The 17,825-nt window shown below is 37.0% G+C and overlaps 1 protein-coding gene and 1 long non-coding RNA gene across 2 annotated transcripts; both read left to right on the forward strand.

The window, feature by feature from the left end:
• The first annotated feature begins 5,802 nt into the window (after nucleotides 1–5,802).
• Nucleotides 5,803–6,694, forward strand: LOC149692874 (uncharacterized). The gene is made up of 2 exons (XR_016382897.1): nucleotides 5,803–6,221; nucleotides 6,327–6,694. It is a non-coding gene; the product is annotated as an uncharacterized LOC149692874 (long non-coding RNA).
• A 1,019-nt stretch (nucleotides 6,695–7,713) lies between these two features.
• LOC149692875 (uncharacterized) lies at nucleotides 7,714–8,407 on the forward strand. Its single transcript, XM_089868776.1, has 2 exons — nucleotides 7,714–8,055; nucleotides 8,275–8,407. Exons 1-2 carry the CDS (start codon nucleotides 7,844–7,846, stop codon nucleotides 8,405–8,407), a joined length of 345 nt encoding a protein of 114 aa, XP_089724902.1. The 5' UTR covers nucleotides 7,714–7,843.
• Nucleotides 8,408–17,825: the final 9,418 nt, after the last annotated feature.

Below are 17,825 nucleotides of genomic sequence, written 5' to 3' on the forward strand. Positions count from 1 at the left end.
GGGACAACATAGCTGTGTGTTTAGGCGGACATCCTACATTTGCTAAGGGCTCGGGCTTTCTAGGTACTCAGTGTTACCATGGACAACGCGTCGATCAATGATACCTTTACTAAGGAACTGGAAAAACGGAAAGACGAGACAGGCTTCATGTTTTCATCTGACACTCGTGTTAGGTGCTTGGCACATGTTCTTAACATTTCAGTCCAGGAAATGTTGAAAGTTCTTAAATCTGAAGCCAAGCATGAAGAGAATGACTACCTCGATATCCTTGAACAGAACTCGTCAGTTGATGAGACCGCTGATGATATATGTTCTTCGATAACAAAGGTAGGCGGTGTCATGGTTAATATTTCTTAGAATAAATCTTAAATTTGCATCCATAGCTTAGACGTATCGTTGTGACCTTGAGATTGTCACCTCTTAAAGGTGAGAAACTCTCAGAATTCAACGTGGCATACGGTCTTCCAGATAACAAGTTGATATTAGATGTCAAGACAAGGTGGGGATCCACATACGCAATGATAAAGAGAGGACATTCACTTAGGCAGGTAAGTAGGAACTAGAATTTACTTGGTCATCAACCGTCAGCATACTTATGGATACGTTGGGATATCAAAGACCTCTAATTGTATTCGTATTATCGATAGTCGCTGACATCAATTACAACTAGTGACAGGGATCTTAATAAATACCATCTTGATGAGGCTGATTGGGTGCGTTTGACATCATTAATGGACATTCTAAAGGTTCAGCACGACGTTCATGGCTAACTTATAATCCAAGTGATCAACAGAACAATTCCTTTATACCTTTGTTTCAGGACTTTAATACAGCTACGAAAAGAGTTTCGCAGTCGAAAAGCGCTACATTGTCGTTGGTCATGCCAATATACGTTTGGCTGTTGGAAAAGCTGGAACGACACGTTCAAAATTCTAATGGTGCTCTTAAAACAGTTGCCTCAAAAGCTAAGGACAAGGTGGAAAAGTACTTCAAATTGTCGGAGACAAATGTTTATTGGATTTCAATGGGTAAGCTTTCATCATCATTGTGTCCCGTGTATGTCCAAATTACAACAAAGTACTTTGTATTTATGCGTTTAGTTATGAACCCTACCTTAAAATTGGACTTTGCGAAAGAGCATTTTGATAAGAACATGTGTAAAAAAATCAAGGCCATTGTTCTGTCAGTATACACGGATTATTACGAAAAAGACATAGAATTATCTACTTCTGATGCCAACCACAACACCTTGGACGCGGAAGACCCGTTCCTTGCTTTTTACCCAAAAAGGCAGAAGAAAGCGAACAAAGGTGCTGAATTGCAGCGGTATTTGAAAGCAGATGTGGTGCCACCCCACACTGACATAATGCAATGGTGGAAGGTAACGTGTCTATGACGTACTAATGACTATTTGTCAATGTTAAACCATTCAATCACTTACAGGTCCATGAGATTGAGTACCAGTTGGCTGGAAAGATGGCCAGGGATTTTCTTGCTATACAGGGGTCATCTGTACCTCCGGAGAGAATCTTTTCCAAAGGAAGTGATTTGGTACGAGCAAAGCGTTGCTCCTTGAAGCCGGAAACTATTTGTGCGGCGATGTGTCTGAGGGAATGGTGGACGATGATTGACCAAGCGGCAGTCTAGTCTAAATCACTACTTCGTTTCATTTTGTATTTGTTACGCCTTCTTAATAAAGATGTCATAAATTGAATGGTTGTCAAAAGTTCTTATCGTATGCGATGATTTATCAAAACACAATTAGTCTTGACTAATTAACTATACTATAGAGTTCATGTTTAAGTAGAAAGTGTGTGCAAAATTAGTATCTAAAACTACAAATCCGCTATCTGTAACATAAAAGAGATATCTGAGCAGATAATAGGTCATATATCGTTCAGATACCTCAAGGGAGTTGACTAACATCCTTCTTATCAGATCGGATTTTAGAACTGAAAGTGAATATGACTTTCAATGAACTGTTGACGATTTTACGGAACAGATATCGATATCAGATGTCATAAATGATGAAACAGATCATAATGTTAAGCACTATCAACGCCCACTTATGGGAAAACATTTCATTGTACCTTTAAATTTTAGAATTTCGTTTTCTTGAAAACTCGATTAAAATCCCGGATAGCTTGAGGGTAGAGGCGAGTAGGGATGGAGTGACGTGGTGTGTTGCAGGACGCCCGGTTCTTTGTAGCGGAACAAAAGAGTACATCGATCTTATATTCCTTAATCTTGAAACCAGAAAGTTTTCAAAATTATTATTAAAGGGAACCCGAACCGATAAAAAGTAAGGAAACAAAAAAGGGTCTCAAGAAAGTTCTATTCAAAAATAAAAGACATTCACCCCCAACTTTTAAAAGGGTTATTAGAAGCCTGAGTTTTTACCTCTCCGTGTGACGTAGTCCAGGAGAGGTTCTGTAACGGCCGTGTCTGTCTGTCTGTTTGTCTGTCTGTCTGTCCGTTGTTACACCCACGTGACCGCGTTCACAGTTTTCGTATCGGAGCAAACGTGTTCGCCATTTCCGAACTGCTTTCACAGTCACGGAAATGGCTCCTCTACTTGAGTTCTCACACCACCATCTTCTGGTCTTTCTCCATCCCACACGGACACCAGTCAGTTCTTACTGGCTTCTAATCACCACCATCTTCTGTTCTTTGTCAATCCCACATTGACACCAGTCTGCACTTACACTGGATTCTAACATCACCATCCACTGGTCTACCGTCTATTCCACATAGACACCAATCTTTATCATTGGCTTCTACTTCATTATAATCGTTTGGTTTTAGGATATACGCGGCGATCAGCTAGGGTTACGGGAAACGTCTAGTATCCCTAAGGTGGGATCGCCACCAAAGGTTTTCGCAATTGCGCTTTTTCCTTACTATTATAATGGAAACGAATCGTATATATACCCCAAAATTTGAAGAAAGCGGGCAAGAGGGGTACCCTTCACTTTAAACGTCAATATTAGCAAAGTTTGATATGATAATAGGTATAACTTTATTTTAAACGATTTAACTATTATTAATGTTAATTATTGAAGATTAAAATAATTAAAAATAATTATATTTGTTTAAATATTAAGGATAAACCTCTCGTGCCTCCTATATCTACCAAGGCCCGTGCATGCGATATATTTCCTTCATTGCCTCCTATATCTATCAAGGCCCGTGCATTGCGATATACTTTTCAAAACAACAACCAAAATGGGAAGCTCTTCTCAGAAACATAATAATTTCTTTTCTCTGTATATGAAATGAAAATATGGATAATATTGCGCTCCTTCTTTAATGGTATGAATCCTTGCCTGTCTATTAATATTTTACGTAGGAGTAATACGTTTCTAGCGAAGTCTAGAGAGGATAAACATAAGCGAGATTGTTTCGAAAAAACATACTGCTTCCACTAATGGGTTTATACTCCTTGTTACTGTTGTATAGAGTAATCATGATAAAAGCTTAAAAAATTACGAGAGGACAGACCTTTTTTATCCTCTTGTTTTATTCTTAATAAGAATATAAAACATTTATTTTGTATCAAAAAATATTTTTTGGTGCTGAGATTGCTTTAGAAAAATCCAAACGGTTAGGCATTGGTAAAAAAGACATATGTGTAAGCTATTTGCAGAGATGATAAATGATTTACATGTTTTAAATAAGACTGAAGCTTCCACTATTGTGTTTATGCTCCTTGTTTGTTTCACTGAAAACCATCTTGGTGTAGATAACAGCCAGACGAAAAATTTCAAAAATATATATTTTAAATCTAATCAGATACGCCCACCTAGTTGAAAATAGACCTATTAAATTTGCGGGATTCATTCTTGAGAATTTTTCTTTGCTTGTAGGTTGTTAATTTATCTACCAGAAAATATTTGTGTTTGGAAGTTGGATATTAAGTCAAATTAAGTGGTTGAAAAGAGCTAGCAGGTTTTTGCCGCTTCTTTTTGTGAGTATTTGATTTTTGTATGTAAAATGGAGGAATATAATGTTGAGAGTAAGGATGAAGTGCGGAAGCGCAAAGCGCGGGAAAGGATGAGGGCAAAAAGGTCAACGTTTTCATTGGATACTTAAGTTTATATAATCTTCTCGACACGGAGAGGTAATATTTTGGTTTTCCCAACTTCTTGATATTCAAATCATGGCTTTTTGGAAGCGTAAAACATTTGATACTTGACTAGTATCGAATCCGTTCTTTTTATGGGATATTCTATCTTCGCTGCTTGGACAAAGGTTCCTTCCAATAGCACGGAAATTCCATTCGGCTGGACGCAAAATTCGAAATTCCCATTCAACCGAAACCCAGCATCTTAGTATAGGTTTACGAAACGTAAACCCTAGCTTAGACGATCCCGATTTATTTAAATGAAAATTACCCGTGAACGAAATTATAAAATAATTTAGTTATTAAATAAAGGGTTATTTTCTTTTAAGGGGGATGTAAAGTAAGCCGTACTTCGAAACAGTTAATTAGATATTCGGCTTAAATATAATGAAGTCTCCGTTAATAAATTTAATGAAGAAAACAGTTGATCTTGACCTCAATTTTTGATAATAATCCTCATTATAATACCATTTAAGGAAATCCAAATAGAACAAAGATCGGACCGAATGTATACTACATTTATGGCGATTCTCTAAATTTAACTACCACCATTTTTTTCGTTTAGAAGTATTTATTTTTAGTTTGAGTTACATAGCTTAAACCAAAGAGAATATAGCAAGAGGAGCAGAAACTTTGAAAATAGGAACCGGCTCTGAATTTGGAGAAACTAGTTCCAGTTGTTCACGTGACCGTGTCGTCTGCTTAAAAATTAGCTTTGTACGTCAACGTTCAACCCAGAGATCAACCCTTTGCCACCAGCAAAATTAAGCAGCCGGCATAATTAAACCAATAAAAGGCGTCGCTGCTTGGCCAATCAACAAAAACCGGATCTAGTTACTCCAAAACCGTGGCCGAGCTTTTTAAAAGCCTTGTGAAAGGCCAAACTTTCTGCTCCTCTTGGTATATTCTCTTTGTTTAAACTAACTTGACCTAACTAACCCTAACCTACATTCTTCTATCCCAAACGAACCAAACCTAGCCTGGAGTAACTTAGGCGCAAATATTTGGTAAGCGACCAATTTTATGCAAAAATATTTGGAAAAACGTGAAAAATTATTTTGAAATCAACACAATGTAAGCAATCTATTCTGCACAAGTTTTTCATGGAATGGTCTTTAAAACAATTTTACAAACTTAACCATAAGCGCATTTACCTAACCACATCATTCAAATAACCGTGTATTTCTCATTTAAAATTGAGTTTGTGAATCGATAATGGCCCAAGGTATGTGGATCCCAAAAATAACGTATCTTGTAAAAGATTATTTTCAAAGATAAACGTTAGACTCTTCCACGATAAAACAGATAAAACTCCAGCATCCTCTGCACAGGTGTAGTCATAGTCCTAAATGGACCAGCATAAAAAGGATGCATTAAGACAGGGGAAAATGATCTTAGAGGAATATGTTAATACAATTTACTTCCTCTTCTCACCTTACTATCATCAGTGCTCACTTAATTTATGAGTGACCTTGATATACTAAAAAACTATCGCTTCTCCAAAGAATGGATTATGTACCCATAAAATGTCTAGTTTCCCTTTCTTTACGGTTTTTAAAGGCCGACTTGCAGAGAAAATTGTTCTAGCGAACTGAAAACCGAGCATCGAGACTAAGAATGAAGCGACCGTGCCGATTTTCGAAGCCCCGCTGGGGTAAAGGGGCGTGTTCCTAGCAACGGGTTTTTTCCGCCGCGTGCGACGGAACACGCTCGCGCATTCCGCTGAGCGCGGCGCGATATATCACGCGGCGCGAAATGTTTTCCAAGGAATAGTATAGCACGTCGCGTCTTTCGTAGCGGAACAGCGACCAGCGGATGATTTTCAACAAAAACATGCTGCATAAAGGCACGGCCAACTTAGATACTCGACAAGCTCGCCAATGAGGCCAGCCAAGATTTATCGCCCTCTATGTTAACGAGCGTATGAGAAAAACCCGGAAAAAAATATGAAGCCGGGACAAAAAGAGACGAGCTAAAATTTTTTTCTAATGTTAATCCTATGGGGCATTGTCCCGAGAGCGGATTCTGTCAGCAATTAAGAGTCCTTTTTAAAATGTTTCCAATTTTTGTCAACTCTGGGTATTTTATGAGGCGTGAAGTAAGTTTTGAGCTTCATTTTGAACCTAATTTCATAATTTTACATAAATTATTTCGCTTTCAATAAATTGTTGTAACCTAAGCCTTGGTCATGTTTTTGTTTAAGCAAGCCGGGACAACTCGGAACGAGCTAAAATAAGATTCTAATGCTATTCCTATGGAAAATGGTTTCGAAACTGGATTCTACCTTTAATTAGGAGTCGTTTTCAAAATGTTTCTGATTTTTATTAACTCTGGGTATTTTATAAGGCGTCAATCATATTTTGGGCTTCATTTTGAACCTAATTTCATAATTTTATATCCATTGTTTCACTCCCAATAATTTTCTAAACTTGGACCTTGGCTCGTCTCTGTGTTATTTTAAAATAATACACTACGGAATTGTTTGTTTTATGGAATAAGATTTAATATTGTATTAAATGTATGTATTGTGGAATGTTAAATTGCATTTAAATAAACAATGTTTAAACTGAATGTTTGTCATATGACTCGTAGTTACAATTACAAAACTTTACGACTAATGGGTTTATTCGTGAGGTCTTTGGTAACATTTTAATTTTTTGGGAAATGTTATGCCATTTTCTGGATGTGTTGCTGATTGCCGCAGTCTTCAAGCTTGAGAAGTAACAGAGACTTTACTTTTTGCAGGATTCTTATTTTGGCAAGTCTGGTATTGGAGCTTCAACATAATTTTGAAGGTTCGCTACAAAAGTTCTGCTTGGGGACCGAAGATTTCCTTTAGAAGCTTGACAAGTATTTATATTATTAAATTACACATAAGATGACTTTTTGTGATAAAATAAAACGGCAAAAAAATTATTTTTCAAAGTTATTGAGTTTTGACATTGCAATATTTACAAATTCAAATTTCGCTGGAAATGAAGCCAGGCTTCATAATTACTTGCCTTCAAATTGAAGTTCAAGTTTAGAAAATTATTCGGAGTGAAACAATGGATATAAAATTATGAAATTAGGTTCAAAATGAAGCCCAAAATATGATTCACGCCTTATAAAATACCCAGAGTTAATAAAAATCAGAAACATTTTGAAAACGACTCCTAATTAAAGGTAGAATCCAGTTTCGAAACCATTTTCCATAGGAATAGCATTAGAATCTTAATTTAGCTCGTTCCGAGTTGTCCCGGCTTGCTTGAACAAAAACATGACCAAGGCTTAGGAACAATAATTTATTGAAAGCGAAATAATTTATGTAAAATTATGAAATTAGGTTCAAAATGAAGCTCAAAACTTACTTCACGCCTCATAAAATACCCAGAGTTGACAAAAATTGGAAACATTTTAAAAAGGATTCTTAATTGCTGACAGAATCCGCTCTCGGGACCATGCCCCATAGGATTAACATTAGAAAAAAATTTTAGCTCGTCTCTTTTTGTCCCGGCTTCATATTTTTTTCCGGGTTTTTCTCATACGCTCGTTAACATAGAGGGCGATAAATCTTGGCTGGCCTCATTGGCGAGCTTGTCGAGTATCTAAGTTGGCCGTGATAAAGGCAAACAAATACTGCCTTATATTCTAATCAAAAAATATCTGGATGATGCTGAAGAGGAGGAAGACTATATAGTAAATAGAGTCATTAAAAGGAAACGCAGGGCAACAAGAAAAATGTTTTTACGTCGACGAGAAGAAGGAGCTTACACTATTTTGATTAACAACCAATTTCTCTCTGACAGTGTGAAATTTAAAGAACATTTTAGATTTAACCCAGACCAGTTTGCCTTTCTGCTACATCTTATTGAAGATAAACTGGAAACAAATATATGTAATCGAGTTGCAACACCCATCACACCAGCAGAAAAACTAGCTTTAACCTTAAGGTAGGTACCTAATTATGTGATGAAATGCATAGCTTTCAGACTAGGAGGATTTGAAAATGGTGTGAATTCTCCTAGTCTGAAAGCTATGAATAAAATTATTTATTATTTAGTAGCGTTGAAATAAAAATGAACTGTGTAGAGGTAGAATAAGTGTTATTGAACTAGAATGGAAATAAAAATTCCATATAAAAATACAACAAATATTGTAAAAATTTTAAGCGTCTTTGTTCCCGAGGACGAATGCAAAGGCCTCGTTGATAGCATTGTCTCCGTTTGCAGGATCAGGAGGACATTCATAATTGCACGCACTGTTGTATACGGGCATAAAAAACACTACCAAAGTAGAGCATAAAAAAATCATTCATTAGCTGTATTAAAAAACTTATAACGATTGTATATATATATGGACTCGCCTCTACAAAGAGGCAGTGGAACGGGAACGCAGATGTAATATAAATAAAGTCAGAGTTAATTTTAAACCAATCGCTGTATTATTATTGGGGGAACATGACTACAACACGCACTCGCACATGAAGAGAGTGACGATGTCATGCTGTCATTTTCAAACGTTGAACTACTTTCATGAAACATTTGAGGTCTAAATCCATTACTATATTAAATATTTTTCTTTTGGCTTCACTGACAAGGTCAGGATTGAATTTCTTGACTGTGGCAGCCATGCTCTTGAAGAAGAGATCAGTTTCATCCTCACTTTCAGGCTGGACTAATTTGTCCAGATATTTGATTAAATGCTGTCGGTCCTCAGTTCTTGATTTTATTAGATTCTGCAAAACGTGGTCTCCTTGGTATTTTGTCCTTTTAGACGCGGGCTTCTTGAAACTTGGATGGGGTCTTGAAAAACTGTGAGGTTCTACATGTGGGGTATTTCTCGAAGAAGCAGAAATTGAATCATCTTCAGTGTCGACGATCTCATCGGCGTTGACGTTCTCATCAGCGTTGACGTTCTCATCAGTGTTAACGTTCTCATCAGCGATGATGTTATCATCAATGTTAATGCCACCATCCAATTGCGGCTCTCCATTATTTTGCGTATTTCCATTGGAAAACGTGTTTCTTTCATCCTCCACAGTATCCAACAAGTTGGGAAAACCAAAATATTACCTCTCCGTGTCAAGAAGATTATATAAACTTAAGTATCCAATGAAAACGTTATTACGTTCTTGAGTTGGGGTTTCCCATTTTTGTTGTTGTTTTGAAAAATATATCGCAATGCACGGGCCTTGATAGATATAGGAGGCAATGAATGAAATATATCACAATGCACGGGCCTTGATAGATATAGGAGGCAATAAATGAAATATATCACAATGCACGGGCCTTGATAGATATAGGAGGCAATGAAGGAAATATATCGCATGCACGGGCCTTGGTAGATATAGGAGGCAATGATAATCTCTCTCTTTGCACGAGAGGTTTATCTTTAATATTTAAATAAATATAATTATTTTTAATTATTTTAATCTTCAATAATTAACATTAATAATAGTTAAATCGTTTAAAATAAAGTTATACCTATTATCTTCTTAAACTTTGCTAATATTGACGTTTAAAGTGAAGGGTACCCCTCTTGCCCGCTTTTTTCAAATTTGGGGTATATATACGATTCGTTTCCATTATAATAGTAAGGAAAAAGCGCAATTGCGAAAACCTTTGGTGGCGATCCCACCTTAGGGAGGCTAGACGTTTCTCGTAACCCTAGCTGATCGCCGCGTATATCCTAAAACCAAACGATGATAATGGAGTAGAAACCAATGATACAGATTGGTGTCTATGTGGAATAGACGGAAGACCAGTGGATGGTGGTGTTAGAAGCCAGTGTAAGTGCAGACTGGTGTCAATGTGGGATTGACAAAGAACAGAAAATGGTGGTGATTAGAAGCCAGTAAGAACAGACTGGTGTCCGTGTGGGATGGACAAAGACCAGAAGATGGTGGTGTGAGAACTCAAGTAGAGGAGCCATTTCCGTGACTGTGAAAGCAGTTCGGAAATGGCGAACACGTTTGCTCCGATACGCAAACTGCGAACGCGGTCACGTGGGTGTAACAACGGACAGACAGACAGACAGACACACAGACAGACACACAGACACGGCCGTTACAGAACCTCTCCTGGACTACGTCACACGGAGAGGTAAAAATCGAAGTCTATCCCAGTACACAGCCCTTTTCTTGGTAGCTGCAGATCCAGTTGTAGCATTTTTTTCCTGCTTCCTTTGTTTCTTGAAATGATCACGGATGCTTTTCCATCGCCCTTTGCACTGTGCACCTGAAACCATAAATATACTTTTGTACAATTGGTGAACACATTTGTTTAGTATATAGTCATGAGTGAATCATATACTAGCTCCCTGTAAGTTACTCAGCCACACTGGCCTAATGTATCCAGCATTTTCTTCCCGCCAAAAATGTGTTACCTATATGCGACCCCCAGCGAGAGAAAATAACACTACTCTCGGCGCTTACGAATTTCCGGCAAGAAAACCGGAAAAGGGGATCAACCAATGAATCTTTGAACTGAAAGGTAGTAAGTATAAGCAGACGACGTTTTAGAAATGTTGTGATTGCTTGCGGACGGTTCACAGTCGTATTTTATCTTTGAAATTATTTTAATGGATTAGGGTTGGCGCAAAGTTTTATTTTTTCGCATTAAAATGGCAGAATTTTGGATATTTTTTGACAAAGCCTAAATGAATTCAGAGCGTTGCCTACGTTCAGAGGCAGGAACTATTTATGGTGAGAGAACGAAACTTTATCAAAAAATAAGAAAAACAACAACTTAATAGTTATCTCGAAAACCTTAATAAACTTTTTAATAATGCGTCTAAAGAACTAATAGAAAAACTTAAAGAAAGGCCCAACCCATTTTTAACGAAGCCTGTTGTGAAACCAAAATTATTTTTCAATAAGCAAAAGAATGAATGTGACGCAAAGAAACCAAAACCGTTAATACCATTTGGAACTATCGTCACTTTCAAGTTCTCGATACATTAATTTCAAAGCCCTAAGAGAGGGCGCCGTCTACTATCACTTTCACCCGCCTCCCCTCCTCTCGACTACTATTCGGAAGAAAATGCTGGATACATTAGGCCAGTGTGACTGAGTAACTTATAGGGAGCTAGTATATGATTCACTCATGATATAGTATTATCTTTTGTAAAATTTTAATTTGCTCTCAATGATTTATTTATACAGGTATCTTGCTACTGGGGAATCTTATCATTCATTACAATTTTCACATCGCATATCTGTGCCGGCAATAAGTGTGATTGTTCCCCAAGTTCTCAATGCACACTAGATTTTTACCTGCCCCTGAACAGATTGACTGGCAAAAAAAAAGCAGAGGAATTCTGGACGCGATGGAGTTTTCCTAATGCTGTTGCCGCAATGGATGGAAAACATGTTCGGATTGTGGCACCAGACCAAACCGGATCTCTTTATTATAACTACAAAGGGTACTTTTCAATAGTTCTTCTTGCAATGGTGGATGCCAACTGCAAGTTTGTCATCGTTGACATTGGTTCTTATGGCAAAGAGGGGGATGCCGGAATCTTCAATAAATCAGCAATTGGTCGATTGGTTAAAATTTCCCACCACCCCAAATATTGCCACAATCAGATATATTGTTGCCATATGTCATACTATGTGACGAGGCCTTCAGATTAGACGAACATATTATGAAACCATACTGCAAACAGCAAGCTTTGGAAGACGCTCAAAAAAGGAAGTTTAATTACCAACTGTGCAAAGCACGAAGAGTTTCTGAAAATGCTTTTGGTATCATGAGTTCGACGTTCAGAATTTTTTTCACACCTATAAATGTCAAACCTGCGACCGTGGATTTGGTATTTGTAGTGTGCTGCTGCTTGCACAACTTTCTCAGAGATGAATACCAATTAAAACATCAACGTAATGGGGACCAATGCGAAAATTACGAATTGCCTCGGGACAACATGATACCTTTAGTTGGAGTGGGTGGCTATGCCAAAGCTGAGGGTTTCACAGTGAGAAAACGATTCACTGATTACTCCAACGCGCCTACTTTTAACCGTTAACATAATTTAATTATATTCATATACTCTATTTAACTATATTAACATATTCTATTTAACCATATTAATATATTCTATTTAATCATATTAATATATTCTATTTAATCATATTAATATATTTAACCATATTAATAATTTAATATAATCTATTTATCTATAAAATTCGATATATTTAACAATGTAAATGCATTTAAACTCATTATATATTACCTATATATGCGTAATATTAACTAGTTTTTAATAAAAGATTACTTACTAGTCTTATTTAATTTCCTTCTGATTTCATTCCAAATCAAGTCTTTTTTAAGATGTTTTTCCACTCGTTGTCAGCCATATTCCATAAACATGGATGCCCGGACACAAACTCTATGAGTTGTTCGTCCTCTGAGGCTGAGAAGCGGTCAGATGGCATTAATTAAACAATTAATATTACAACCAAGGCCTAAAAACTTGAAAAAACAATTAATATTACAACCAAGTCCTAAAAACTTGAAAAATCGCTCTGCGCGCAACGTGCTTGACTCCTTTTGAACGACGTCGGCTTAATGCGCCGGCGGAGGAAGCAGACGTGTTACGTCTTACTCTTTCTAGGAAAACACTTTCATATTTTCCCGTTGCTTCAGTGGGGAGCGTAGTCCCGTCGGCGTGTTCCGTCGCACGCGGCGGAAAAAACCCGTCGCTAGGAAAACGCCCCTTTAAAGATGGAAGGGTTCTAGCTAACTGAAAGCCGTGCAATGTGGTTCTAGCGACCTGAAAATGAACAATAGAGAATTTCCTTCAGGGGAAAGCAAAATTTCGAGAGGAAATAAATTTAAAAGGATTTCTATTGTTCATCTTCAGTTCGCTAGAACCACATTGCACGGCTTTCAGTTAGCAAGAACCCTTCCAACTTTTGGCCCCAGCGGGGCTTCGAAAATCTGCAGGGTCGCTTCATTGTTAATCTCGATGCTCGGTTTTCAGTTCGCTAGAACCCTTTTCTCTGGAAGTCGGCCTTTAAGATACTATAGAAGAAAAGACACCTGGTGTGGTTCGCCAGCCCATCGAGACGTCTTAAGGCTCTTTCAGATGATCCAACTTTTTGACTCAGCTTGATGGGCCGAACTCGAGTTGAATCAACTAGTTGGATCGTGTGAATAGACGCTGAATGAATTGAGTCACCAAAAAAGTTGGCTAGGACAAATTGGGTCAGTGATACAATTTTTGCTGACTCAACTTTTTAATTTCATTTCTTCAACCAATCAAAATGAATTACAAACGAATGCCTTTTTCGCGGGTTATTTCGTAAGTGCCAAAGTAAGTGGCGCTTAAAAAGTTCCATTTGGCGGTAAAAGTTTAGTCGTGTGAATAGGAAGGATTTATTTCACTTTTCCCTTCAAAAGTTGGGCAAGTTGATACAACTTTTTGACCCATCGAGCTGAATCAAAAAGTTGGATCGTCTGAAAGAGCCTTTAGTTGCTATATGGGATACCATTTTAAAATTCAGTCGAAATGTTTTCTATCTCAGAATACGATACAATACGGCGAAATATATTTTGTTTCATGTTTTTCAGGCTTTGTTCCTCAATCTACTAAATATTTCATTAACTTAATAGGTCAGAAAATTAAATATTGAAATATTTCTCGTATTCCTTAATGGCTGCAGGGAAATTTTGGAATATAATTATCTATATATTTAATTTTAAGTAAAAGTTATTTCTGACTGACTGACAGTCAAAGCCCAGCTCGAAGACAAGCTGCTTTTCCTGATACACTGAACACCAGTTTCGCTAGGACCCTAATTTACTCATTAGTTTTTAGTAGTTAAAAGATTTAATCGGATAACTCATTGTTCAAGGCTATACAGCGAAATGATTGATTTAACAGAGAAAAATGCCAATAGGCCTAGTCGAAACAAAGAAAAAATTTATTATTGCAGAAGTTATGAAATGGAGTTTTGTCATATAGGAAAAATGGGAATTTTTTCCTGTCTTGTACACTTCATGGGTCAACAAGACTATATATGATAAATTTAGGACTAAAATTGTTCATGGTATGACTATTTTTGTGTTGAAATTTATAAAAATCAATTGAAATTTGGTGTTGGTAGAATTGAGAAAAGGGTGAAGGCTCGAGGCGTAATCTTCAAAAGGATCATTGATTTTAATTGCAAGTGTATAAAAGCGACCTTTAAAATTTTTTCGACAAATTCACTTCATCCTAGCCAACTTTGTCTTTTTCCAAAACTTTGGAAATTGCAATTTTTTTCTCTATTTTTTTCGTTTCCGAGGGACTTGGAGTCGCGTAATAGCTAGGAGGATATAGGGGTGAAGGAGTCTTCGACTGCCCATTCTTAGAGCTCAGGTTTCGGCCTCTCCCATGGGAGATTCGTTCACGCGCACATAGTGACCTTGGTTTCGCGCATCACGTGACCACGCAAATCCCAATTCAAAAAAGAGCGGGTTTTTCATGCTAGCTTAGGCCTTAGAAGCAACACCGCCTAAATGTAGGCGGCGTTGTAAAAAGTAAGAGATTTGGGGAAAGAATGATATTTTTTAATGTTATCGGGTGTTAACTCTACTCTCCCACAGGCTTTAAGCCATCTTAAACACTTTTTTACTTAAATTTTTGGCTTAGGGATAGAGTAAAAAAGCGTACCCTCTACAGCAGTTTTATCAAAGAACAAATAATTTACAATTAATAAAAAAATGAAATAATGATAAATGTTCCGTTAAAGCACTAAAAAATGCAGCCTTTACCAAAAATGAAATCAGAAGAAAAGACGACGCCCGATGACGATGTGCGCGGAACTAGTTGCGCGGCTATGAATCTCCCAGAACGAGAGAGAACGGGGGGAAACCACGGCCGATAATCTGTAAGCGCGTTTCAATGGGAAATCGGGCAGTCGAAGACTCCTTCACCCCTATATCCTCCTAGGTAATAGCATTTTCTGAACTTGCCTATTGATTTTCCTTGACCCGCTACCCACTTCACCAACTCCTTCAATTCTCTTCTTTTGACCCTAAAGGCATTTTTACACTTGATTTATAAAGAAAGCGATGAAAAGGATCAGCGAAAGACTTGAGATTTCTAGGCGTAAGTGCTCCTTTAAGATCTTAAAAGTTAATGAAAACTTACTTTGTAGAGAAAGCATTGAAGATAAAACCTAAGATGACTAAATTAATTGGCTGAAGTCCAGATATTCAAATTTTCAATATTAAAGACATACTTATAAAATATCTACTCATCATCTATTTTTTTTTTTCCAAAATTCCACTTGGAGAAAAAAATTCTCAAAATGATTAATACTTGACTCTAGCTCTCAGTTGTGCAAGAAAATAGGCTCTTCAGGGATCTGTGAAGGTATAAGCCTAGTAGTGTGTCGTTTCAACTAAAATTGTTTTGATAGTTTTAAATATTTGAAAATATGTAAAATAGGAACACGACCTTCGATTTAATCGTGACTTCTCAACCTAAAAAAATTGAAGTATTTCAAATGAGATGTGATTGCATTCGCTAATGCTCAATCACAAGAACCACTCTTTGATATTTTAAAAACTTTTCTCCTTCAAGGTTACCGTAGGAAAAATGAATGGGGTTCGCCATTGCTATTAAGATATTTTCACTATAGCCGTCTAGCTTCAAAGTAAAGCGCAAAGGCCTGTTTTAACATGTTCAAAAGGAATAAGTACAAATTAAGTCGTTTCAAATCTTGATTTCTCCAATGATTTATTTCTAGTTTGTTTTTGCCTGCAGAGGGTAACCAGCATACACCCTATACTATAGACTCGGCAAATATTCGCTGGTGACTTGCCGAATATAAGAACGCACCAAACTGTATTTGAAAACAAGTTGGGAAAACCAAAATATTACCTCTCCGAGGAGGACTACTTACAAACTTACTTACCCAGATATGGAAATGTTTATTTTTTTAAGAAAAAATACTGAAGTTAAAATTTATGAAATATTAAAGCAGTATACAAAGCATAGCAAATATACTGTAAATCAGACGACATTTTACATCCAATAAGGATATACTTGTACACATTAAAATCATCCGATGGGGGGAAAAACGGGAAATGAAGAGCTAAAACTTTGGAGGGATATTACCTTTACGTTTTTGTAAAGGCCCAATTTTCTACTCCTCAACTGTATACCCTCTACCTCTATGTTCAAAGCCATATTCACAACAGGGTTGCCATGTAAACACTATCCTCTCGTTTCACCTCAACGATTTTCTTAGTTTGTCAACATGACTGTTAACGTTACATAACATCAAAGCTTATTTGTGACTACACACACTGAAAGTAAATGCGCACCATAAAAAACATGAAAACACCAAGCTATAATCCGATTACGATCAGACCTTTCACTGGTTTGGGCTGCGTCCAGCAGAGCTCCCCAAAATGACAGCGGATTTTGGAAAACGTTTACCGGTGAGATCTGTCGTCATAGCTTTTCTCCGGTCATCGGTGTTTTAAAAATGACGCTAGCGCAATAAAGCGTGCAAGATACCAAGGCTTAACAAAAATTGTATGATAACATATTTAAAGAGATACATAACAACAACTTTTATAATTAAAATTAGAAAGTAACATGTCTCTTAAAATTCTCGCGTGATCAACTGATTTCACGCCAATTAAATAGCTATAATCCGATCAGAATCAGCAAGAGGTATTTGTATTAATTCCTCCATGTTCTTTCGCCAAGCTGAGAACTACGCGTTTTACGTCACGTTTTCCAAAAACCCGACGATTTTCTTTGAAGACCGCGCTGGCTCAGCGCTAAGCACCGTCCGTGACGTCAAATTCAAAAACAAAATCCCGTCCTGTAGGACACTGCTAACAGCGCTGAGCTCTGCTGAACGCGGCCCAGATTTCCACCATGATTTTAAAATCTAAGCCTAATTATTTAACAGTGTATTAACTTTCGGCTCACTCTGAACCGTTAATGTCTCTGCATTACAGAAACGAAAAGCAAACCCAAGCGTTTACTTTGGCCTATTAACAAATAAAAGTTCAATAGATCTATATCGTTGCGTTCTTCTTGAAATCACTATAGAAAGGATTATGCTATAAACAGATGTAGTATAGCTTAAGTAATATATAAACATCCATTTCAAATAACAATATTAAAAATCACCCTTGGAATATCAAAATGAAACAGAGCTTTAAAGCTACAAAAGTACTAAATGCATCGTAATTACGAAAAAGATTTCCACATATTCACTTTATATTATGGAAAAAGTGAATATTAAGGTTCTGTAGGATTTCTTAACACATCAAAACAAAGCGAACTGCTAACTAGGCGCACTAGTATGACAACGGACAGACACACACAGACAAAAAAATAGACTGCTTTTTAACTCTTTCCGTTTTAATTTTGAGTTGAGAAACAAGATTATCTTAAATATTAAAATAAATATAACTAATATTAAATATTTTCTTCGTTAGTTGTTCGCCTTATTGAGCGTTACATCGTCTTGATAAAGAACAATTAAACATTCTTGAGAGACTTGACTAATATTGGCGTTTAAAATGAAGCATACGCCGGTTGCCTCACCATACTCAAATAGGTAGTGTATAAGGGTGTCGAACTACAGCTAAAGCAAGAACAACCGCAATTGCGAAAACCTTCGGTGGACGATCCCACCTTAGGGAGGCTAGACGTTTCTCGTAACCCTAGCTGATCGCCGCGAATGTCTTAAACCCAACGATGACGATGG

Source organism: Phalangium opilio, unplaced genomic scaffold, assembly GCF_054372755.1.
Source record: "Phalangium opilio isolate 3A_F unplaced genomic scaffold, DU_Popi_V2 ptg000024l_1, whole genome shotgun sequence".
NCBI lineage: Eukaryota > Metazoa > Arthropoda > Arachnida > Opiliones > Phalangiidae > Phalangium > Phalangium opilio.

Bases quoted from the DNA above. Each gene is read 5' to 3' on its own strand.
- LOC149692875 (XM_089868776.1), top strand. From the start codon at position 7,844: ATGTTTTTACGTCGACGAGAAGAAGGAGCTTACACTATTTTGATTAAC. The intron at 8,056-8,274 runs GTAGGTACCTAA...AAAAATTTTAAG, and splicing joins AAACTAGCTTTAACCTTAAG to CGTCTTTGTTCCCGAGGACG.